Source organism: Rhea americana, unplaced genomic scaffold, assembly GCF_003343005.1.
Source record: "Rhea americana isolate MKP2758 unplaced genomic scaffold, rheAme1 scaffold_89, whole genome shotgun sequence".
Taxonomy (NCBI): domain Eukaryota; kingdom Metazoa; phylum Chordata; class Aves; order Rheiformes; family Rheidae; genus Rhea; species Rhea americana.
The window spans coordinates 1,741,720-1,766,795 of NW_028187077.1; the positions used below are offsets into that span (position 1 = coordinate 1,741,720).

Below are 25,076 nucleotides of genomic sequence, written 5' to 3' on the forward strand. Positions count from 1 at the left end.
TGCTATCTTTGCTTTCTACCTTAAATAACTTAATGAGGCAGGTAAATTCTTGAAAGTAAATTTTAGGAAGTCTTAGAATGTTCTACCAGAATTCCTACCAACAAATATATATATTTTGAAACAAAAACCTGTATTTTACTACTTTGAAAAGAAAAAGAGATTACTTACGTTGTCAATAAGCATATTGGTTTTTCTTCTTTTTTTTAAAACATGGCAGTATATCAAAGAGCTCATCTGCTACTGTGTGGATATCAAAAAGCAAACAGTGTAGAGAGAAATTCTACATGATTGACTATGTGTTCCTTTAAAAAAAAATCTTACAAAATTCAATCCTGGCAATGCATGGAATATGTTTGTTGTCACTTAATCAGTTTGTTATCAGTTTGCACATCTGTGTTCGTAAGTGTTTTGTAAAGTGCAATGTGTTTTCAGCAGATAACCCTGTCAAATTACTTTTAATGAACACAATTATTTTGTGAATGAATGTTATATCAAAAAGCATAGCTCTGTATCACATAATCCATTTGACATAGATATGTATCCATGTATTATTGCAGTTTTCAGTATATAGCTGTGGTGTTCTTCTCCAGATGATATTAGAACAGGAAACAGATTAGATTAGCACAGGAAATAGTTAATATGATGACCTAATGTCAGAAGGACTCCAGCAATACAGCATTGCCTATGTTTTATTTACAGCTACCTATTTACATGGTCACTAGAATTTCCAGTCTTAACAGCCATTATAGTTTCATCATCTCTGTGAGAATTCTTGTGTCTTTCAGAATAAATAACATTGTGTTATGTGGCCACCTGTTGAGCCAATCTGCCATATAAAGTGATTTGTAAGCAACCTGCCAGAACTGCTGGGAAAAGCTCATATTCATCATGTCCCCAAAAGATGGCTAACAAAAATTGTAAACACAGATCACAAGCAGCAAATAGTTTCTGATATAGAATGTGTCCAGCAGATAAACGCATGTGAATTACTGAACTTCAAAGTAAATGTACAGAAACATTAAATTAATTGAAAAGAACAGAACAGAGGAAAAATCTAGTTTCAGTAGGCGAACATGCTATCATACCTAGATAACTTACGAATTCTTTATGCTATTGAATGTCAGTGCGGACCAAACTGTTGAAATTCTTGTTTCTTCTTCATTGCTGAAGACTATAATTTTCTTCCCAGAAATGATTGTCGCTGATGAAATTTGTTGCTGAGCAAAGAACCACCCAGATCTGTTAAGATTAGCAAAAATCTACCTAATGCAAGACAATTCAATGTAGCAAACTTGTTCTCTCCTGCAAGAGATTAGTTATTTGTAGATAAACTCAAGGGTTTGGTTCCAGTCACTGAGAAATGCAGTTCAGAGCATTGAAGAGCAATGATCATAGTGGGAGGAAATAAACACACGGTGCAGAGTTGTTTCCATATTCGTACATGAGCTGTCCATGTAGGTGGTCAGTACAGAGGGTATGACAAGGAAGGAGCTGGCAAATTTCTCTGCTGTGGTGCTCTTTTGCTGCTGAAATTGGCCCCATTATAACTGCTGCAGAGTATAGCAATATTCTGACTGCAGAACAGATTCAAATGCGGGAACTCCACACAGGATGCTTTCAACCCGGTAACTGTAGCAAGCAGGCAAGGATGTGGTTCATATTTCTCAGCTTACAATATTTCTAGCTGCACTTCTGGGTTAGTYGTATTGGATCAGTTCACTGTCGCAAAATAGACAGCGCGACAAAACAGAACTGCAGTTCCATAAAGTGGCTCATGAGCGATACGCCCTTTGGCGGAAGAGAGAGACGGTAAAAAAAAAAAAAAAAACATATGAGAAGTGAGCTAATGTTCTCAGAAGGGTGGTTTGGGAAGTGCAGCTTTTAACTCTAATGAAGCTCCTGCACTTAATACCTGAGGCATTGCATAGGGAAGTAACCCATCCTGTATGAAGAGTATGGATTTTGGAGCTAAAGTTCAGACTGAAACTGCAGCYCTAACAGTGAATGTCTGAGGGAATTACGAGCCAAGAAAAACTATTTAGAGCAAGTAGTCTGGCCCTCCATGCTGAACTGCTACTGCAGTAGTGCTTCTAATTCTTGTATTGTGTGTTAGCTCTGCCTTTAGGCTGCCAACAAAATCATAGAGAAGTAGCTGACGTTGGGCCAAATTCTGTAGTTCTTATTCAGATGAAAATCAGAACAGAATTTCCAAATGAAACGAACAAGTTTGAGTAAAACTACAGAATTTAATTTTCAAACACTGAAGTTTCTAGTAGATAGGATACAAGATTCGGAGTTGGCTTTGTATGCTGTGTGTTTATAAGTCAGAATAAGCTAGGATCTGCTCCTGCTAGGTCTAAATTCAGTCATTTGGATGTTGTGTTACACATTGTTATGAGTGATTACGTTATAATCACTGATACAGAAAAATATTTACATACTGATCACTTGCTTCGTGGTCATGGAACTCAATGCAAATTGAATCCATCTAAAATATTACAGATAATTGTACCTTGAAAAGCAGATATATAAAACTGAAATTTTTTTAGTGACCAGATATGGTCTACATGCACAGTTTTTGTTCAGTGGGATTTGGATTGAGTCATAAAATATTAGACAAATGTAATAATAAGAAAAGATAGACTTACGTAGCAAAAACAGAGAAACTTTATGGAATGCAGACTGAGAAAAGAGAAATGCAGAAGAAACAAGGTTGCAGCATGATGTGATTGGTAGGTGAAAAATGATGTGAACTGCTGTCTTCTGAAGGAGATGAAGGGGGAGAGATGGATAAACAGGCAACCAGAGACAAAGTTGCAGTTGCTCAGATTAAAGACAACCAAAGCATAAATCTGAAATATTTCGGCAAAGCCAGAGAGAAGGATGAATTTCAGAGCTTTTATGGATGGAAGAAGTGACTTGAGTTGCTGTGGGGGCTTGGAAGTGGTGCAGATAGTGCAATTGCCAACAATTAAATTAATCTCTTAAGATCTTCTCAAGAGCTCTTAGACTTACTGCCAGAGAAGAACTTGCCATAACTATTGGCAGCTTACTCACTCACTCCTCCCTTTTTTGCGAAAAGAGATAGCGCAGGCAGAGCTCATTTCAGCCTCAGATCATAATGTTGATAGTCCGAGAGGAATAAACCAGCACGCAGCTCTGGATGAAATGCAAGTGGGCTGATTCATATCCTGAGGCTAACTGCTTTCTGTTTCTTTCCATTCCGTCTGATAACAGGGGGAATGATGCAGATGTTCCTTCTCTCTCCTCTTTCCAGGAGTTTTTAGCCTGCTTTTTTTATATATATATCTTCATAGTATGAAGTAATTACTGACTTTCTATGTCTTTGCCCACAGTGAACTTGCCGCAGGATTTGGCCCTTGATGGCATGAATTGAGAATGAAATTTACTCTAGCAAAAGATGAGACTGGGGCATATGGCAGAACACACAATTCAACTGGTTTACAAAAACGCACAAAAAAGTCTTTCTAATGTGACCAATTGGCARTTTTTTTTTCCTTGTATAAGCTTCAGTGGTGACAGCCTGTTTAAGAACAAAAATGTTCAAGTTTATGTGAATTTCTTACAGACTTTAAAAAATCTTATTTATTTGTCTGCCATTCTGTTATAGGCACAAACTATGTTAATATGTGATCTAACTAGCTAACGAATCACGTACCAAAATACTTTGGTGCTTTTGTTTTGGAGCAAGTAGATTAAAATATGAAGATTGCTTCCCTGTTTAAAGCTCATGCAACAGCTTCAGATTCCTTTTCCCAAGAGATTTAAGGTTCTCTGTTTCCATTGCCAACTATTTAATTTGATTTTTTTTGAAGAAGAAGAAGAAAGAAGTCTGCCCTATTGTACTACTGTATGTACTTTTTAATGAGTTTTGGAATATAAATGTTGTTTTGCAGGTAGGACCTGGCAAGCAAGAGTACGTATGGTACATTATGATCTCAACAGAGTAAAAATGATGATAAAATGGATACACAAGGCTTAGAGTTTTTTGTTTTGTTTTTTAAGTATAAGTAACTTGATCAAATTTCCCTTTTCATCCAACATGAAGTTATCCGAATTATTTTAAAATCCTTTCTGTGAAAATACTAATTCCTTATTCCTATTTGCTGGAAGTATCAACCAATTTGACAAGAACATTAACTAACTTCAAATTGCAATGAGGACCAGGTTTTTTCTTCTTGTGCCTAACTGATGGCCCATATGCTTTCGTGATGTGGCAGTCTCACAGGCCACAATATAGTAACAGTTACAGTGATAATGATGAGTATGATGATGACTTAGAAATGGAGTTGTAAATGTAATGGGCTGGGAACATAGAGAGCTGTAGTGTTGTTCTCCTCCCACCCCTTGCCTTTCTTCAGTAGCAGCACCCAATAAGGGCTGCAGGCTCGTGATGATATGATATGCTCCTAGTGGAGAGGCAGCACAGTCTCCTCCATCCACGTAGTAGGTAAGTTCATCCTAAAGAACTACAACAGTGCTTTAAAAATATGGTAATAATGTGCTTGTCCTCACCCACAAACTCAGCCAGAGTGATGTTAGGAGAATAAAGCTCGAAGCATATCGAAACAAATGCTGTAGTTAGACACAGCTTGTTTTGTTGTTATAGAATTATTTGGGGAAATAGTCCCTTTCCCATGCTGAAATTTTACTGAACCTAGGCTCACGCATCTACTTACTACTTATCAGAAAGATGAAGTTATCTGTTTAATAATAGGTAGTAGATCCTTAATGTGTGTCTGCGTTTAGGATCTAAGCATTTTAACAAGTGCTTCCTTTCAGTTTTCTGACATTGATGGAAAGATCTGCAGAAGCTGGAGGCTAATGAAACTTCTGTAAAAGGCTCAAGGGAGCAAATTTGTGTTGGAGTAACTAATCGTCTGCAGAAAAAATAGTGCGTTTATCTTGTGTATTCTCTGCTTGTCCATTTGCTATTTGTTGTGCTTAAACCTTGATAGAGTCACTTGAATGCTTTATTTCTCTAGATGTTTGTCTTTTTAAGATTTTAAAGCACTTACTTAAGTTACGGAAATGGTTAGTGATGGCTCTGCTCAATTAGGATCAACTGATATTTTACCGTTGACTTCAGTGGGGGACAGTTAGGTCAAAACAAAGTAAATACATTTGAAAATCTTCCCTCATGTGTCCGTGTCTGAGTGTAAGAGAAGTAAGTAACACAATTTGGGTGTGGGGTCAGACATTCCAAAAATGGGCTGACATTCAGTGAATTGAAATCAGTGGTAGTTCTGTATGCTTAGATTACTGATGATCAGGACATTCTTATGTAAATACCTGGATGTTGGCTCAGGAATGTAGAAATAAGTACTGAAATTTGAAATTTACTCAGATATTTATACAAACTTACTCCTGTGGTTTCCCTGCTTCTGCTGCTATAGAAATAAATGAGCAGTATTGATAAATAATATAAAGCAGTCAGCAAGAATAAAAGATATATCTCAAAAGGATTTGTTGAAAATAAAATCATCTTGCTTAGAAAAATCCCTGAAATGTTTATATTTTTAGGTAAAGTATACACCATTCAAACCTTATTTGAGCCTCTGTTAAGGTGTTAACAGCTCATCACAACACAAAGAGGTCCAAGAATAGCATGAGTCTGTACATTGATAACAATCTGTATACTGAAGAACTTTTAAAATCTTAAAATAGTAAAAAGGGAGAAGTTGTTTTTGAAAATGTCAAATTTGAGTATTTAATGTTTTTCAGCTAAGATAGTATCAAAGGCACAAACTTTGAATAGAGAAAATGTAAAACTCCTGCAAAATAAAATTTACGTATTTAGTATAAAGAATAACAAAGCATGAAATAAAACATCCATTATAAGGTTCTTGATGACTTGGAGCATCATCAAAAGCATGAGACCATCTTATCTGATTCACAAAATGGAATTTCTGTGTATTACTGAATGATAAGTTTTATCTTTCACAAAACATAAAAATGTGTGTGCAATAAGTGGCTTCTAACCTATTTTTAATATCCAAAGTAATTCCAAACAGAGGTGATGACTTGCTTCGTTGATGCTAATGTAAGAATAAAGAATCCTTTCAGTAGCCATCTCTCTGCTTCTGAGGAGGTTTAAACATTTGTGCTACATTTTTGCTTCATTTATTTCTTGTCTTAAAAAGTTTTAAACTTAAAATGTGTAGCTGTGAAGGAAGTATTTAGAATGTTTGTAAAAGAATCAAATCAAATGACAGCAACTTCAAAGGAAGCCTGTGAACAGTATGTGTGAGAAGGGGAGAGGGTGGATGGGTTGTGGTCAAACCAGAATTTCTAATCTCCATCAGTCTGATTTGCAGAGAAATTGTTGCAAGATAGGATTAAAGCTCAGTGTAACACTGTTCTAATGATGTATCGAAGCTTCTATCAGTGACAGCTGTCCACATGTGCAACCCTTTCCCCAAAGTGCTTCTTCTAATCAGCTCAGCAGTTTTTTCTTTATTTATCAAACTTCATTTTAAAGGAAAGGGAAAAAAATCATACTTATTAAGATATGAATTAGCACCAGATGTTTAAGGTTCACTGTTCGTGTATGCAATATTTATATGACTTGTATTATGAATTTTAATATGTCTGTTTTCATTCYTTTTCTTTACAGTTTGTGGCCCATCCCAACTGTCAGCAACAGCTACTGACTATCTGGTATGAAAATCTCTCAGGATTACGGGAGCAGACCATAGCTATCAAGTGTCTGGTTGTGCTGGTTGTGGCACTGGGCCTTCCGTTTCTAGCCATTGGTTATTGGATTGCACCATGTAGCAGGGTACTGACTTTTATAAATTGCATATTAAAATATCTTGTATTATTCTGGGTGCTGTTTTTCAGTTTCTGACATCCAGAATGTAGTATTGTGCCTCTAGTTTGCTGCTTCTGAAATTACTGCTCCTAAATAATCGTATTTTCAGTGATCTCTAGTCACTGAGCTAAATGATGCTATTTGTTTTATGTTGCATTGTAAAGAGAGAACTACACTGATGAAGCTATAGAGGGAACATAAGTTGTTGTTAAGTTTAAAGAAAGAAAAAGCCCTTCTCTGATATTTTTTTCCCCTAGTTCTTTAGATCATGCTCACCTCACAGTCTCTGCTATGCAGCTGAATTCTTGTATTTGTTTTGGTGCTGAGGGTTTTTTTAATAGTCACTACCCAGTGGCCCAGAAGATTCTGTAACAAATTTTCTCTGGTGGCATCTTAAGATCAGATATTGTTCCTGTATAGACCATCAGTAGAACGTCTGTTGACTTCAGTGATGCAGAATTTAATCCTAAATTACAGTGCTAGCAGGTCTGTTTACCAGCTGAACCACAGAACAGCAATAAAATTAAATACAGCTTTCCAACCGTGTGGTACTATATATTCATAAGAGAATGTAACTGTAAACACTTACCTTTCTTAAATGATGCAAAAATGAATGGGTGCTTCCATATTCCTTAACAATCTCAAGATGAAAATAACAGAAGTTTCTTTGAAATCCTTATAGTCTGCAACATGTGAGCTATCTGCAAATGCAGCATATTGATAGACCTTTAGTAAATCAGAAGAATTAAAAAGATTTCTCAGTTTCATTGGTTTTTTTTAAGATTTTTTTTTTTAATTTTAAGTCAATTTACTTCTGAGCTGAGCATGGTCTTATTTTCTTTCAGTAACAACTGTGCAGCAGAGAAATCTGTTTCACTCAGATTTATATTCTGCTTTTGTAGTTCACCTCAAAAAGGAATAAGATTTTGCTCATCTCTTGCATATTTCAAGAGAATCCGATGTTTTCTCTGCATTAAATATTTATTTGTTTACTTTAAAGATTAACCTTTATGAAATGGTATAATTGTTACTTAAATTATTCTCTAAAATGCCACTTTCTGTAATTATGAGTAGTGAAGATATTCCTTACAGCTCCATGTCATAGAAACATATTAATATTTTTTTTTAGCTAGTGTCTAATATGGAAAAGTGACATTTGTCCTTGAGCTTTAATTCCCAGTACCAGAAACACCTAACATTTTTGCTAGTGCTCATGTCAAACAAAAGTACTGTAGGTTTAGATCAGTTGTTTGATATTGTAATTTCAAAATGCTTTCTAAAGGTCAGGAGCAGGAAAGGATACTGAGGTTGTTTGCATAGGTAGTAAATGCTATTGAACTATTCTAAAATAGTTCAGTGTGTGCTGGTCTGCTCAGTCCAGAGTAGCTGACCCTAGGTTCAAAGAAATCRCTCTGTGAAATGAGAAAGCTACTTACAGTTCCCCATCTACTGAACGCAGTTGTTTTCTTACATTAGTGCTGCTGATGCTGTACTTCACGGGGGATTCTGGGATGTTGCGTAGTCCTGGTAATGTACGTGATAGTTCATCGTGATAAAACTGTATATTGGCATTAATAAAGATTGGCCATTATGTGCAGGGCAGCGGATTCTGCTGTTGTACTGGAGGAGCCAAAGAGACCTTTTCCTTAGCTGGTGTGCAGCAGCTAAGGTAAAGTAAGCTGTCTGGCATCTACCCCCTCACACCCTGTGTGGATGGGGAACAAGCGTAGTCACGCTTAAGGTGCAGAAATGGGATGTATCCCAAGGGTATTAATCCCTCCAAAGGGAAGTAAGCTGGGAAAGACTAATAAGTTCAAATGTGCAGTCTGTCCCGGAGGTCTTCAAAGAGCGCCAGCAGGGAGTCTTAGTACCATCTCTGCACTTGAGCCGGTGTGTGAACTAGTCTGTGGTGCAGCCTTGCTGATGCTTGTGCTCTTTGAGTAGCCAAATCAGGAGGTTGCAGCCTCACTGGCAGCATTAGACCTTCACTGCACAGGTAAAGGCAGCTGGCAGTATTACCCTCAGAGAGGTGGACTGCAGCTCTGGTGCCTTCAACACTGGCTGCAGGCTAAGGCTAGTACTGATGGGATCACAGACTCCTTTCTTACGCAGAGAGTAGTAGTGACAGTCCCATTGCTCTTCCCAGTGTGGTCTCCCGGATGCCAGCTGATTCCCTCTGCTGCAAGACTGCCTCTGCATATGTAGAGGTACAGATGTGAATGAAATAGGCTGAATTTATTTGAAAATAGTAAATTTTCTGATCTTGTCCTGCTTATGCCATTGTGGTACAATAGTCCTCATTGGTTTAAGTACCCATTTAAAGGTCATTCATCTAGGACTTTTGCTATGAACATATGTTCTGTGATTGCAGTACAATAGCCAGAGATGAGGAGATGAGTCTGTAGTTCTTCCCAGAGCTAGACTGTAGCCGTAGACAAACTAATAGCACTTTCTTGTTGGTATGAAAAGCATTCTGGTATTTAGGTCCTTTGTTTGTTTGCTTTCCCCCGGCTTGCTTCAGTCCCCCACTGGCATATGTGAGCATTAGATCAGATCTGTTCTGGTCACTGCCACTGCTTATGTTTCTAATTCCTTGGGAGTGTTTCCCTGCCAGCATTGCCATCTAGAGTTTATGGAATAACATGAAAACTCTCTAACAGGATGACATACCCCATAGGGTTGCTTTGGGAGTTTTGTGTTGGGAATAGTACAGTGTAGCACTTTGTTGTCCTTAACATCCTTAAGTAAAGAGTAAAAATTTTTGTTCCTGACTGTCCTGAGCTCTGAGTCATGCTTCTGAAATGCTTGATGAAAGAGTTTTTCTTTCTGTGAGAAAGATGAGTGACAGATTTCATTTTGCCTTCACAGCTTGGAAGAATTCTTCGAAGCCCATTTATGAAATTTGTGGCACACGCAGCATCCTTCATTATTTTCCTAGGCCTGCTGGTGTTCAATGCTTCAGACAGATTTGAAGGTATAACAACGCTACCAAATGTCACTGTTACTGATTACCCTAAGCAGATCTTTAGGGTGAAGACTACCCAATTCACCTGGACAGAAATGCTGATCATGGTATGGGTACTTGGTAGGTATATTGCCCCTTCATCTCTATGTCAACTCTTTTCCTGAAGGCAGATTCAATAAGAAAGGAGAGACACCTAGGTCCCAAACCTTCCCCACAGCTGCTGCATAAATACTGAGGGCAGATTAATGCCTGAAAACTAGTGAAAGTATCTCTATGCTGACCCCTCTTGCAGTGTGAGGTAAAACTATTTCGGAAGAGCAGGTTGGGGACATAAAAGGAGTGGCTGGACTGCTTTATACCTGCAATGTAGTGCAGCGCCCAGGCAAGAATAAGGAAGCCTCTGTGGCAACGACCCCAGCACAGATGAGGCTTGAGGCCATTTTTTTCTGAACTAGAGCAGAGCAGGGCAAGGGAGGTGTGGTGAGCGAGGGCAGGAGTGCTGCTGACRACTGTTGCCCCAAAAGAAGGGATAAAGGGCTAATCAGTGGCTGGAAGGGCACCTGGAAAAGTGTGCCATTGGTGCCAATACTTTGCTGAACTGGTGTTCTTAAACAGGGTCAGGAAGCTTGCTTTGCTCTGTGTGCCAGAAGGTCAGGAGGTYCCACTGCTCAGTGCAAATGTGTTAGCTCAGTAGTGCTCATGTGGCATTACTACTTAGGTAGCATTCAGGAGAAACCAGAGTGTCCACCTGTGTCTAGGGGCTAATGAGTCTGTTCCATTACTCAGTCCCATGTGCCACCCCACACTCCCAAATCTGGTCACCTGCCAGCCTGTTTGAAACTATTTWTGGCAGAAAATACTATCTTCTAGTTCTTCGTCAGTCAGGTGCCCTGCGTAGGTAGGAAAATGCCGGTTAGCCACATGATAATATAGCGTTCTCAGATTTTACTAGCTGCAGAATAGAAAGGAAATATTACTCTGGCTGTTACATGAAGGTACCTTGCCCTGTTTTTTCAATCATCTATGTCTTCTGGTTTAAGCACTGTTTATCTTAAATTACATTAGGATAAGGAGATGAGTATCCCTTGTGTATGCTGCCTTTTGGGTAGTCCCAATGTGTGCTGGTGGGGAACAGCCTCTTTATTTGATGGAAGGCAAGGAAGGCAAGGATTGTGATTTTGGTGGCTCAGGGACTTGGTCACTCTGCGAAATTGATTGGCACTTGAGTACCAATGAAGCCCAAGCAAATCCAGTGCGTGGCTGCTGTGCATACGCTTAGGATGACAGCAAAATTACGGTTTAGACTGAAGAGTCTGTGGCTCAAGCTTGTTCAGAGCAGAACCCCTTTGCATTATCCTAGGGAAACAAGGAAAAAAAATTATCTCCTTTTTTTTTTCCCCTCACAAACCTTGAAGTAAGCAAAAATCATGATTCTCAACAATTATCTAAGTTATGATGAGATTTTTGTTTGGATTAATTCCACATGAATGAATCTCTGAGGAGAGGTTTGAATAAGAAAGTTGAATTACAATAGCTGAATTCCACTTTCCATGCTGAAAAGCGTCTTACTCTCCGAAGTGGAGAACCAGTGCTATAATTTTGCCATTTACATTTTGTCRTCTATACAGTTGTGAGTCGTACTTTTCTATAACAATTAAAATCTTCTGATTAAGAAGTGTTATGTGAATGATAAAAAGAGGAGTTCCTTTTTTCCACATTTAAAATTCTTCCTCCTTCAGAAACACAACATGTTGTTAGACTTTTGCTTTCATTGCCTGTGCATGTTCACTGCAAAGTTGTGGTGCCGTGTTATACAGTATGGAGATGGCTGAACTTTATCCTGACGTATTGGTTAAGATCTGGCGTATTGATTAAGATCTGGCAAATTGATCAAATCCATTAAAACCAAGACAGCCATATTAAGTGTATGACAGTTCTGTGACATTGCAAATAAATGAATTTCTGCTCTACTTGCACCACCTGGTTTTGTGCGATGAAAGAATGCAAAGAGCTTAAATGAAAACAGTGTGGCCAACATCGTTATGTTTTTTCATTTCTTCTTGCAGGTATGATGTGGTCAGAATGCAAAGAGCTTTGGCTGGAAGGACCTAGGGAATATATCTTGCAGTTATGGAATGTTTTGGATTTTGGGATGCTGTCTATTTTCATTGCTGCTTTCACAGCCAGGCTTCTAGCATTTCTGCAGGCCACGAAAGCACAACAATATGTGGACAACTACATTGAGGAGAGTGACCTCTCTGAAGTCACACTTCCACCAGAAATAGAATATTTTACTTATGGTGAGTTTAATTTTTTTGCAACGCAGACCTTAAAATAGAAAATCYGGTTGGCATTCATTTAAACTGTGAAATGCACTAACAAGTTTAAGCTTTAAAATGAGTATTTGCATGTGTTTGTGTTCGTAGCATTATCTAATGATTTCTACCTCTGTTTTTTTTTCCTGCTATTTAAACAGTACTTGTTATGCTAATTTGATAAACAAGTTTGCCAATATATTAAAACCAAACAATAAGTAAGGACGAAATCAATTCAAGCATAACTATATACAGTTTAACTTTATGAACTGTTTATACCAAACCTGAATTTGACCTTTTGCTTTATAAACAGTTCCAAGCTATCTTTTATTCTTGACTTAACACACAACAAATAGTTTTGTTGTGAATTCTTTATTTATTTATTTATTTTTTGGAGGGTTGGTTCAGTAGAATCATTCATACTCCTAAAGGTCTATCAACATTTTAGGATTAAGGAAGAAGCTTGTACCAAATTTTCCCCCAGTAAAGTCCTGTTCAAATAGAACAGAAGTATTAAATAGTTATTGCAGTGGAAAAAATGTAATTAAARGTGTCAAAAATTTATATTTGCAGCTACCAGCAAAGGCCTGTGTTTGCTGCTGACAGAATACTCCAGCATACTTTATGAACTTCAGTATATTACAGTAACAGACTTGATTTTATTACTTTAAGTGGTATATAATCAGTCTTAATTTGTACATATATATTATTTCTGTACATACATTATTTTGGTATCAAGCACACTTTAATTCAGTGGTATTTTGCTACAAGGATGCATTAACTCATATCATAAAAGAATTTATGAATTTATGTATAAACTCTATTTCTGAACATATAAGTAAAAATCATGATCCTATTGACATTGAAGTCAATGGAAAAAATATCCATGACCTCGGTAAGGTCCAAATTATATCCTGTATTTGTAACAATGGCAAAAGCTTTATATAATTAACAAATAATAACAGAGGTTTCTCAACCTCTGTTAACTCTCGTGTTGGGGTTTATTAGTGGAGAATTAATTACTGGCTTTAGCCAGTCCATATTAAAAAAGCTGATCACATGGTCATGTTACAAAAGGCAGTAAAGAAATTATTCATTGTTACACAGTTCAGGTTAAAGCAAACATTGTGTGCACTCTTTCATCTTGAAGCAAGCATAAATTTTCTTCTAGCAAAAGTTAATGTAATTTACATTCATCATTTGTGACTTAAAGCAAATAGGAATAGAATAGCAACTATACAGTAGCAGTTGGTAGACTCCCCAAATATTTGTCTCAACTAGTTTCAGACATGTTCATGACAAATCCTATCAACATGGTATTACAATTTAAACATTGTAATACAAAAGTTCTTATATTTATGTCTATATTTTATGTCTTCCAGCTAGAGATAAATGGCTCCCATCTGATCCTCAGATAATATCGGAAGGCCTTTATGCAATTGCCGTCGTGCTTAGCTTTTCTCGGATTGCATATATCCTGCCTGCAAATGAGAGTTTTGGGCCCTTGCAGATTTCACTTGGAAGGACTGTTAAGGACATTTTCAAGTTTATGGTCCTTTTCATTATGGTGTTTCTTGCATTTATGATTGGAATGTTCATACTGTATTCCTACTACCTTGGAGCTAAACTAAACCCAGCCTTTACAACGTAAGTATGAAGTTATGTTAAAGCGAAAGGAAATACGAAACTTTCAGTTTTTCATAAAGATAACAAAGTCTGTGAGGTATTGCATGCTCTCTCCTATCATTAAAATGTAATGGAAGGCTGCTGAAGTTGATGAGAAAACAGGTATCTCAGAGCCTTACAAAACAGAATACAAAAGCCTAATTCTATCCTCTGTACAAAAAGGATGATTTCATTAAAATAATTTTACCTCTGTATCATGGTAATCATACAGACTTGTGGACAACCAGCTGCAAGAAAATGTTACTGATTTCCTGTTTTCCCATATCAACCAGTAAAATTAGTCTTGAACTGTTCGCTGTAAGACCTAATTGAAACACCGAGAGGGATTTAGCCTAAGTGTCAATAATAGGCCTCCAAATAACACTTTAATCTTTCAAGAAGTGAAATTAGCAATTCTGTAGATGATGTGTCTGTCTTAGCTCAGTACTAAAAGAAATCTGTGAACTTCATTGTGCTCTTTTGGATCAGATTTACAATCTGCATGATAACTGCTTATTATTGATAGTTACATGAGTGCAAAAGAACACTGGCTGTAGGTTGCATCTTGTGCAATTAGATTGCTTGCCATGACCTTCTCAGAAGCATCTGTCTGATTTCCATTTTTTACTTTCTGAAACAAAGTGATGTATAAATGACGGATAAATATTTAGGACATTCCAAATTAGAGGTAGTTCCACAGGTTGGTGAAATTCAGAACTTTTCTTTCTCCTATCTTTCTACACAAGATTGAACTTCTATTAAAAAAAATGCAGTGCTTTCATTTATTTGATTCCATGACTTTTTCCTTAATTTGACATGACTTTTCATACTTACTCATTGTCTTTCCTTCAGATAAATAATGAGATATAATGATATTTATGTTACAGTTTCTGGTACCAGCTGTTCAATATGAATAATATTTTAATACTTATTCATTGCTTAGCTAGTGGTTTTATTTTACTAGACAATACACCCATTCCTATATTATTTGAATTTAAAATTATTTATCAGCATTAAAACAAGTCACTCAAGATATATGTACTGGCTTATTTTGGACACTTATTAAAATATAGCTGTTAATGTCTGTTGGTTCACGTTTAAACAACACAAAGAAGTAATTTCCAGTGGATTCTGTACAATGGGGTACAATGGAAGGGACATTTAAGTACAACCAACTTTTTATTGAACTTCTCTTGCTTACATTCTTTAGTCCACCTCCTGGTAAGGTATAGAGCAGAGCTTTGCAGTGAGCTGCATCCTCACTGCATGGTAAGTCAACCTGTAGCAACGTTACGCGGACAGAAAGCCAAGCTCTGCAGTCCGCCCCTTGATCTCGGTGGCAGATGCCTGCCTCTCCGCYGAACGGATCAGATGGGTGTTAGACCTGTGCGCCGTGGAAACAACAGTCACTTTGTCATGAGAATCAGAAGGCTCCCTGGTGCCCATCACTGTAATCATTTTCCTTTCCCATCACAAAAGCCTTCATGGGGTCAGATTTCCCTGGGTTGGAAGAGGAATGGCACTGTCACATGCCCCGAAGGTCTGAAATAGGCAGTCAGACAGCTGTCCGAGAGGTCTTGGCAGCTCCCTTTTCTCGGAAATCAGCCTGTCGTGAACCCAGAGTCTCGGGAGTATTTAGGTCCCTGCAGCCTACTGAAGTGCTCTGTTCCTACTGTGATTTCAACAGTGGTCTTGAACAAACCCCATGAAATCTGGTTTACCAGTTCTGTTGCCGAACCTGCTGCTACCTGGTTTTGGATGCAGCCTTCCTAATGGAAGGTTTATTTAGGAACTCTGTGAAAGAAGTACAGCAATTTTCTTACCTCCAGCCCCATTTTTAACTTTCTTAGGATAGGGAAAGTCTGCCCCCTACAGAATTAAACAGGAAAATAATGAGATGAAAATATGCGTCATCTCAAAACCTGAAAATGTGATAGCCTTCTAGTTTCTTTTTCTACTGAGCTTTCAGTCTTTGACAATTTTTTTTTCAGTAACTGAATGCATTTTGCAGTGTTACAGCTACATTATGCATGATGTATTGGAGCACAGTGCAGAATTCAAGCACTCCGTGAACACATTTTCTTGCATGTTTGTTATTTTGATCAATGCCTAAATTAAAATCTCTACAAACTTGGGTCACGGACAAATTACTGGAGATTGCTTATCATTTGTTCTAAGCACAGTTTATATATTTATTTGTGTAGCTAGTAATAATGCTSTCCTCTTTTTTTCATACAGAGTGGAAGAAAGTTTCAAGACTTTATTTTGGTCAATATTTGGTTTGTCTGAAGTAACCTCTGTTGTCCTCAAATACGATCATAAATTCATAGAGAACATTGGTTATGTTCTTTATGGCATATACAATGTAACGATGGTTGTAGTTCTGCTCAACATGYTGATTGCAATGATCAACAGTTCATATCAAGAAATTGAGGTATGCCTGTGCTCWCAAGTTGTTCTCTTTGGTTATGTTGGAAAAGGGCAGAATTATTATCTTAATGAGTACATCTTGATATGCAAAAGTACAGTCAAGGGACTACCTTATGAAGGAGATGACAAAAAATACCATGCTCTAAGACTGTCTTTAGCTGGCAACCCAGCCAAGGTGCAGAGCCTTACATGATCTGAACAGGTAGTCTATGTTGTGCCAGGTGTGCACATCTAAAGAGAGGCCATCCATCCAGAGATTTTACGATCAAAACTGACATTCAAATGAAGACTCTGTGAAGTAGAAAAGAAAGGTAGTTGGYAAAACATTTTAGACTGACTCATTCATTCCCAGTTTCTTTAGGATGCTAACTGCATGTTTTCTTAACTGTACACACTTCAATCTTTGGATAGATCATTAGGGTGTGGATTAAATGTATTTTGATGCATTTTTTTAAATTGAAACCTGATTTGCATTTCCAGGTCTTAAACTTTTTAACTAAATATGGAGGAGTTGGACTCCTCCATATGGAGGACTTACGTTCATGTGCCACTACTGTACACGCTTTTGTACATTTAGGTACTGTACTGGGAATATACTAAAGGCATTTACCCACATAATTGTTTTGACTGAATCACACTTCACAATGCTTACAAGCTTAGTTATGAAGTATGTACTTTTTTTCTGCTTTAGCTGCAATATTAAAATTTGATTCTCAACTTACCTGAACTTTGTCATGTGCCCTAAAAACACAATAGAGGTAGTTCTCCAAATCTGCCAAATAGCTCAATGGAATGAATGACTTAAGTTAACATGCAGCGGCTGGTTGCATTGCTCATCAAAGGAGATGTTTTATTTTAATTTTGTTTTGATGATAAAGTATTGATGATAAAGTATCTTCATTGTTAATTAAAATAGGGTATTGAGCATCTGACTACAATAAAAAAAAATCAGAAACTGTAGTAGAGAAAACATCTGCTTTAAAAAAATAAAACTGAAATTCCTGAAATGAAAATAAAAGCGTATTTTTAATGCCAGTCTTCCAGACCATAAATTCTGATGTTATTCASAGTACTACATTCATATCCATGCACAAACACTGCCCCTGGCAAGAGAAAAAAACCCAAATCTACCTACTAACGTAAAGATGGTTGTGTCATATGCAATACTTTCAATGGTTCTTGGAAGTTTAAGGGAATTCTGCAAGAAAAAAAAAACAGTTATACTAAAACAGCTTTTAACGCCTGGAGTAAATCAAGTCCAAACTTGCAAAACTTTGGTAAGAATGTATCAGGACAAAATCAGTTTGTCATTTTTTAACGGGATTTCTTCATGAAAACAAATTTGATATTTTATGTTGTCCTTTATAAGTCACAGTTAGTGTTTGTAGTTATGTAAAAAGCTGTGGACCTTACTAGTTTAAACTGTACATACCTAGAAACCAATACAATTACTTTGTTTGCATGAGTACAAAATTCATGTAACTAATTTAAAGAAAAAACAAGATTTTTAAAAACATAGTTCCACTATAAATAGCAAAGAGTTAATATATTAGCTTTCACTCCATGCAAAAATAACTCATCTGAATTGTTCACGTGCTTGAACCAAGTACCAGTAGTGAGAAGCTGACATAGAGAGAGCGCTGAATTTTAGTTAAAGTAGATTTGAGAAAGCRGTTGGGTTTTTGCAGAACTACTAGGAGTCTTACTTGCAGGTAACATTGCTGTATACAATTTCAAAATGTTAGATATTTAAAAGATGCTTCATTTGGAAGAAGTTTTGCGTGTCATGAAAATRAAGCATATACCTGTTTTGTATCTTAACACAGGACGACAGTGATGTAGAATGGAAATTTGCTCGTTCTAAACTCTGGTTATCATATTTTGATGATGGAAAAACATTACCTCCACCGTTCAGTCTTGTACCAAGCCCCAAATCTTTTTTCTACTTCATCATGAGGATCATTAACTTTTCAAAGTGCAGGAGGAGACGGCTGCAGAAGGACATTGAAATGGGAATGGGCAATTCCAAATCTAGGGTAGGTACTAAAATCTTTTAATTGTAATAATGAGGCATTTTTGCATCTCAACATTCTGTTTTCCTTTACATTTTCAGGGATAATTTGTCCTTCTGATGATAGGAGGGYAATTAGTTAGGCATTTATATTTATAGATCTGTAATTCATATTGTCATATGTAAAAACGCATTTATAATAATAATTAAAAAAAAATGAGAAATGAAATATGCAAGTAATTTCCACATGAAATGACCTAAGTATAAAACAAAGAAGTTTTCAGCCTCCACTAGAGAGATGTCACCATACAGTTTTATTTCATGGATGACGACTGGGAATATGGAGAGCTAGCTTTTCCTTTAACTAGAAGAGGCAACAGATAAAGTGTGGTCAGGATRGTATTTCACTCCCTACTATCAAAAGCTATGCTGTCTATTCCTGCAGCAGAGTGGAGCAGGAAAAAAGGGAATTGGTGGTAATAATCTCCAGCACTCTCCTAACATTCTAAATTGGGGTATCTAGATGTTCTGTGCAAATATTAGTGAGTGCAGTGTCACAACACCTTAGTGAGATTTAGATAATTCCCCATTTTGTTGGTGGGAAAGTGGGGCACAAACAGCCTAAAAAGGATGCATTTTTTTTAATTACCCTCAAGACTTTGCATTTTACAAAGACCGAAAGCAGTATTTTGAAAATCATTTTTGATTTGTTTTACCATAAAATAATCAGAAATGTCAACTCTCTCTTTTTTTGTAGAAGATCTCTGGAGCTTAGGGCATTTGTTTGGGGCTACTGAATCTTTAACAAAGACAATATTTTATCCAGTTTTCTCTATGTAGTGAAAGTAGATGTATGTTTTTAAAGATGACAGTTTTAATCAGTTGAGCAAGGAGCAGTTTTTGCTGCTAACTGCTCTACTTCTGGTCTTTAGCATTGCAAGTGTTTAAAAAACATAAAAAATGACTAAAAAACTGTAACACACTAAAGATGCACTTTTATAACAAAACACTTAGTCCTTCTGATCTATCATAGAGCAGCAGCTTAGAATGTATGGCACTGAAGAGTGAAAATCAGGTTTGAGATGCTGCTGAGGCAAGTGAAGTGGAGCTAGTTTTCTTGAAGTACAAACCAATTTTTTTTTTTTCTAGGAAAGGCAAGATATATCCCTGGAATATTTTTTTGTTTTGTTCGTTCTCTGCAGCCTCCTCTGAGCCAAGCTGGGCTGACACACTGTGCATTATACTGTGTACAAAGATAAATCCTGGCTCACTCTCTAAGAAAAATGGTGGCTGAGCTGATGTGTCATTGCCCACAGGAAAGAGGAGGATCTGCAGTAAGCACAAATAACACACTCCTGACCCAACTTTCTTAAGTAGCAACAGGACTTGTCTATGCACAAGCTGTATGCAGAATATGTTGTACAGGTGCAAGTTGACTTCAGATCGTTCCCTTGCCACCATGAGAGGTCAGGTGTTACTGGTTCAGTGGCTTTAATTGGTCATACAGAAAATTAATGACAAATGTAGATTAGGGATTTGAGCCTTCTCCAATTAATACACATTTTTACTCCACTCTCATCAGCGTATTTAAGAATCAGGCAACTGATTTGGTAGTAACAGATGTTGTGCATTAGTCACAAAGCCATCTTGTTCAAGGCTTTTTTTCCCCTTCTATTTTTATTCCATTGTTACAAAAATATTAAATTTGGGGGAGAGGGTATCCTCTGATAATTGAGCAGTGACCAGTTTTCTATAGGTATTATTATTCCTGAAATTTGTGCTTTAGAAGAACACCTTTGCAGATGCTTTGAACTGAAGAGAAATGTTTTGGAGAATTCTTGTAGTTAAACTTATGCTTAAGGGTGCAGTTCCACAATAATCCTTTGCCAAACCCATGTTAGGGAGTCTCTCCTTGCTCTGGCTGTTCATTCCTGCCTTCAAGTCATAACTTGTTACCTTCTCAACTGTGTGAGCACAATTGCTTTGAAGCTATGCTGTGAACAGGATGGCTAAAATGATATTTTTTTTTTTAAAAAAAAGGCAATCAGGTTTTTTGAAAATAAGATTCTAAAATAGTGACTATAGAAACATCTGCAAGAAAATAGAAAGCAGTGTTTTAACTGTGAATTCCATAAAGTGCTTTATTTTTGTTTTATTGTTTCATAGTTGAACCTTTTCACTCAGTCGAACTCCAGAGTTTTTGAATCACACAGTTTTAACAGTATTCTCAATCAGCCAACACGGTATCAGGTGAGTATGTACACTGGCCACTGTTGAATAGTGGAAGTGTGTGGAAGTGTGTGTGTGTGTATGTGTATTAATTACTTATCACATAAGATGAGTAATTATTTCATACACTTTCATATCATAGAATAGGTTGGAAGGGACCTCTGGAAATCATCTAGTCCAACCTCCAGCTTCAAGTCACGTCAGGATGTCCAGAGACTGGTCTACTCAAGTTCTGAAAATCTCTAGGGATGGAGATACTGTAACCCCTCTAAGCAGCCCTTTTCAGAATACTTATACGAGAGTCAAGGCAGAGGAGCCTATGCCAGGAAGGGGTAGACACAACTGATACTCAAGAAGTTGTAGCATACTTTATTACCTAGAGCTTGTTCTTGATCAAAATAACTACAACAGATCAAGCACCATTTGTTAGGTATAACTTGGTGTCCATGGGGCTTTGATTAGGTAAAAGTTCTGTGTTGCATAAGCTACTCAGTGTCACCATACAAGTGGCTGCATAAGGGCTAAGGAAATAAAGATCATGGCAGAAAAGTGCTAGACAAAATACATTTTTTTCACCACAATTTTACATTGATGATGATGTAGATAATACAGTTACATCCGTAAGATTGGGTTTGCACACCCTGTAACCTATAAACCCCTGGTGGCACGTCTGGTGACTTCTACGTGTTCACACTAAACCAAACTTCTTGTTTCCCCCTGTTACACTGCATTAAAAGAAACAAAATTACATCCAATATTTCCATATTGTCCATGTTCCCTGCAAGCAATGGTGATATTCAGTAAATAAGAGGTAACTGGATGAGAAAGGTTCTCTGTTATAATATTGAATATCTGCATGCCACCAAAAAAGCCCATATAAGATAACTGCTTGATCTAGGGCTGCTCATTCTTTTGCTTACAAGGAAGTGAGAAATACAGTTAATAAAAGTGAATAGAGGTTCATTAACATATATATATATATATATATATATACACACACACATATATATATATAAGCATATATGCTTACCTGATTGTACAACTGTTTTAATCTGGCAGCAAATAATGAAGAGACTCATAAAACGGTATGTTTTGAAAGCACAAGTGGACAAAGAAAATGATGAAGTAAATGAAGGTAAGAGACACTGCAGTTGTCAGTAACATTCAGAGACATTTTTTGCCACGCTGTGTTAGGAATTGGTATTACAGTGGGGCCTGGAGGCTTCAGTTAAAATGATAGTTTCATTCTAGTTTAAGTGCTCTGAACGTAAATGGACAGTAAGGAAAACATGTCTGCGACAACAAAAATGGACAAGCAGGGCAAAAGAATTAGAACTGGGAAGTACTGTGGGCCCCACTGATGGATAATTGGGATGCAGACATGACTTGCCTAGAGTTGCAGAGGAAACCACTTTGTGAGGAAACCACTAACTGTATTCAGACTTCCAGAGTCTTAGAGCTGTAGGGCTATCTTTGTCTCATTCAGCTGAACACACAATTTACTACTTCACGCCATGAACTACTTGGACTCCTTTCATCCATGAAGTTATGTGGAATCTTCATCTATGAAGTTGCATATTATTAAAAGAAAGAATGYATAACATTAGCTGTATGGTGAGAAAAAACAAGAATTGTAGCCACTGTTAGTGCAAGACCAGAGATTTTTGGAGAAATGATGGATTCCTGAGCTTCATGTCTGTGTTCGAGATACGGGGCCTCAGGAACTTGCATGGGAGCAGTGTGTGGGGGGGGGTGTGCCAGGTGCATCCCCTGACTCCCATTTGGGATAAGACTCAGGTGTACACTGTCCTCCTTTCTGCTGCCTTCCAGGAATGAAATGAAATGCAGGTGGGGGGGGGAGGGAAAAAAAAAAAAAAAAAAAAAAAACTCGTGAGCTCTGGGCAGGTCTCCGGGTCTCCGAATAAAGTAGTCAGGATGAGCGCAGCACTCTGCCTTCTAGGGAAAGCTAATCAGGCTTTAGACTCATGTCCTTTCCAGGGCTAGCTCTGCTCTCTGACAATGTAAGTAACCACTTCGGCAATATTTTTGTTCCCCATAAACTGGAGGTCATAACCTTCCTGATCCAACCAGTAAGAAATTCATATGACCACTACCAGCCAAATGTACCTGTTTTGTACTGGTGGTTCTGGGCTGGGCTGGTATAAAGCTGCATGGCTTTTGCTTTGCTTGTCAGTGTTTCCCTGTTTAACCGTAACTCTGCAGCAAGAAGCTAGGAGCAGAAAAGAAATTAGGATAAAAATTAAATCCAACTCTGTGCCTTCAAAAGGCAGTGCTGTGCAGGGACTGTCATTTTGACTCTTCCCCATCCTGTATGGTGGTGCAAAGCCAAGCTCATGAGTGAGAGAAGCAGAGAAGAAACTCCTCAAAGTTACATAATGGGGAAAGACAGTCCTTGTACATGTCTTAGCCGCAGCATACCTCTCGCGCCATTCTGCAGAATTCCTATCACTTCTTTCCTATTCCTGCGCTGTGATGGAGGAATCACATATAGAACGATTAGAAGACAATGTTTTTCTCGCCAATAAAATACCTGTGGAGTTCAGGTCTTTCCAATGCCCTGATGTCTGTTCAGGTATTTACAGGTTTATATGAGTAAGACAGTTAATGGGCGGAAGAATCATGATGTATATCATAATTTTCCTAGAGGCACGTCCACTTCAGACAAGTTGACTAACTCCTGAACCTCAGTCTTAGCTGTAAAGCAGAGATGCAGCGTTTTGCCGCTGTCATTGGTACCTGAGGTATCTGGGCTGTGAAAATGGAACTTCTGAAGTCTGCTATATTATAAACAGAAAACTCTCTTCCATTGTTATATATTGCAGCTATTTTAATCATGAGTTTAGGGATTTCTTCCCTGTTTTGCATCACATAGAGAACTTGCGTATTCTTTGTACTCTTTTATTTCATACATGACAATTTCCTGCAGTGGGTACCATGTAAGAATTAGTAGGCCTCAACCGTCTTGGAAAAGAATAATATTTGAATTTTTTTTTTTAAAAAAAACTTCTATTCTTGAATGGAACGTCCTATAATGAAAAACTGTTGCTTGTTAATAAGCCTGGCCTTGACAATTGTTTCCTGACTAAGGTGGTTCCCATTTAGATGGGGTGTTGGTACTTGTGTCGAATTGCAACATAATATTAAATTGGTTGACTTTTCCTAATTCAAAGGATATTGTTAAGGAAGAGGAGACAGACTCAGAAGCTGTGAGTTTTATTGCCAGCTCTGCCACACTCTTCCTGTGTGATCTTATCACTTCCCCCCAAAAAAATCTCTTTGCCTATTCTCTCTAAAAGTGTGTGTGTTGGAATACTAATATTTACCAGCTGCTCAGCAGTGTTGCAGTGATTAATTCATTAACCTATATAAAGGGCTTTGTGAATCTTTGATGTTCTGTGTACCTGTGAAGCACAACATTAGTAGAGTTTGCTGGATTATGAAAATACCTTTGGTGCAATCCAGGGGTGGACACATGCTTCTGTGTTGAGTGAAGAAATAAAGCCTCCTGCCCCACTCCTGCACCTGCTTTCATGAACATTGTGGATGAGCAGGGAATAATTCTGAAATATGCACTGATGTTACTTGACAGAACATTATTTAATGAACTTTATTATAAGCTTTGCTAATAAGTATTTTTTTTCAATGATTAATACAGGTGAACTGAAGGAAATCAAACAAGATATCTCCAGTCTTCGCTATGAACTTTTGGAAGATAAGTCCCAAGCAACAGAAGAGTTGGCTATTTTAATACATAAACTCAGTGAAAAACTAAATCCTAACATGTTAAGATGTGAATGATTCAGTGAATGAACCGTGGCTTTGACTACAGCACAACTATTTATTGGCAATAATATTTCAGTATCTTATACTTGAAAAATGTATTGTAGATTTTTAGCACTAAATAACTTTATGTACAGCTTCTCTGGAATTTAGACTTAAGGAAATTTTATTAACTCATCACAGAAAGATTGCTCTCTTAAGTGTCTAAAAGCAAGAATTATCATACTTTTTTGCATTTATGCATTTTGAGAAGGAATAATGGGTGTATTGCTAGTATTTTAACAGGTTTATGAATACATGCTGAAAATTCTTTCCACTAAATTTGCAAGAAAAAATTAAAATACTATATACAGTTTAGTATTGTGTTTCTTACAACAGCTAGGTATGAAGAGGGTTTTTCCCTGTATAATAAATCAGCTAGAGATTGGTGAAGGATTACTGGAAATCTATGTTCTTTAATAGTGATGCACATAAGCTGAGAAGGTATGCTCACAAAAACTCGATGAAAATCAGGTAAGTGGGAATATATTTTAGAAGCACTGTTTAACATGTATGTATATAGGCACCCATGCCCAATTTTTTTTCCCTTTCAGCATATTTACTTTCTACGATAAATATTAGATTTAACTGCTTTCAAAGTCCAAAGCTACTCTTTATGGGGTAGAAAGGTTTTTTTTTTAACTACAGCTCTGGGCAGGGCTGGTCTTTTTTTGTTACGCAGTTCCAAATAACGCCTCCAATGCTTACTGTTAAATAAAACATTCCTTCCTCACGGCTGCTCCCTCTGGTCCTCCGGCCTGACCCGCACCTTCCTCTGAGATTTAG

At 37.3% G+C, this 25,076-nt stretch overlaps 1 protein-coding gene across 3 annotated transcripts in view; it reads left to right on the forward strand.

Moving 5' to 3' along the window:
* The window catches only part of TRPC3 (transient receptor potential cation channel subfamily C member 3), a 46,074-nt gene extending 21,527 nt beyond the window's left edge, over nucleotides 1-24,547 (forward strand). The window contains exons 4-13 of one of the 3 annotated variants that reach the window (XM_085323944.1): nucleotides 6,638-6,802; nucleotides 9,704-9,920; nucleotides 11,867-12,100; nucleotides 13,498-13,762; nucleotides 16,019-16,214; nucleotides 18,037-18,246; nucleotides 20,388-20,471; nucleotides 21,510-21,585; nucleotides 23,642-23,677; nucleotides 24,127-24,205. In XM_085323944.1, the coding sequence (XP_085180070.1) occupies nucleotides 6,638-6,802; nucleotides 9,704-9,920; nucleotides 11,867-12,100; nucleotides 13,498-13,762; nucleotides 16,019-16,214; nucleotides 18,037-18,246; nucleotides 20,388-20,471; nucleotides 21,510-21,585; nucleotides 23,642-23,652 (1,458 nt within the window). In that variant the 3' untranslated portion in view covers nucleotides 23,653-23,677; nucleotides 24,127-24,205. Of the gene's footprint in view, nucleotides 1-6,637; nucleotides 6,803-9,703; nucleotides 9,921-11,866; nucleotides 12,101-13,497; nucleotides 13,763-16,018; nucleotides 16,215-18,036; nucleotides 18,247-20,387; nucleotides 20,472-21,509; nucleotides 21,586-23,641; nucleotides 23,678-24,126 lie in introns of all 3 variants that reach the window. The other 2 variants (XM_085323942.1, XM_085323943.1) reach the window with 2 other exon arrangements.
* Nucleotides 24,548-25,076: the final 529 nt, after the last annotated feature.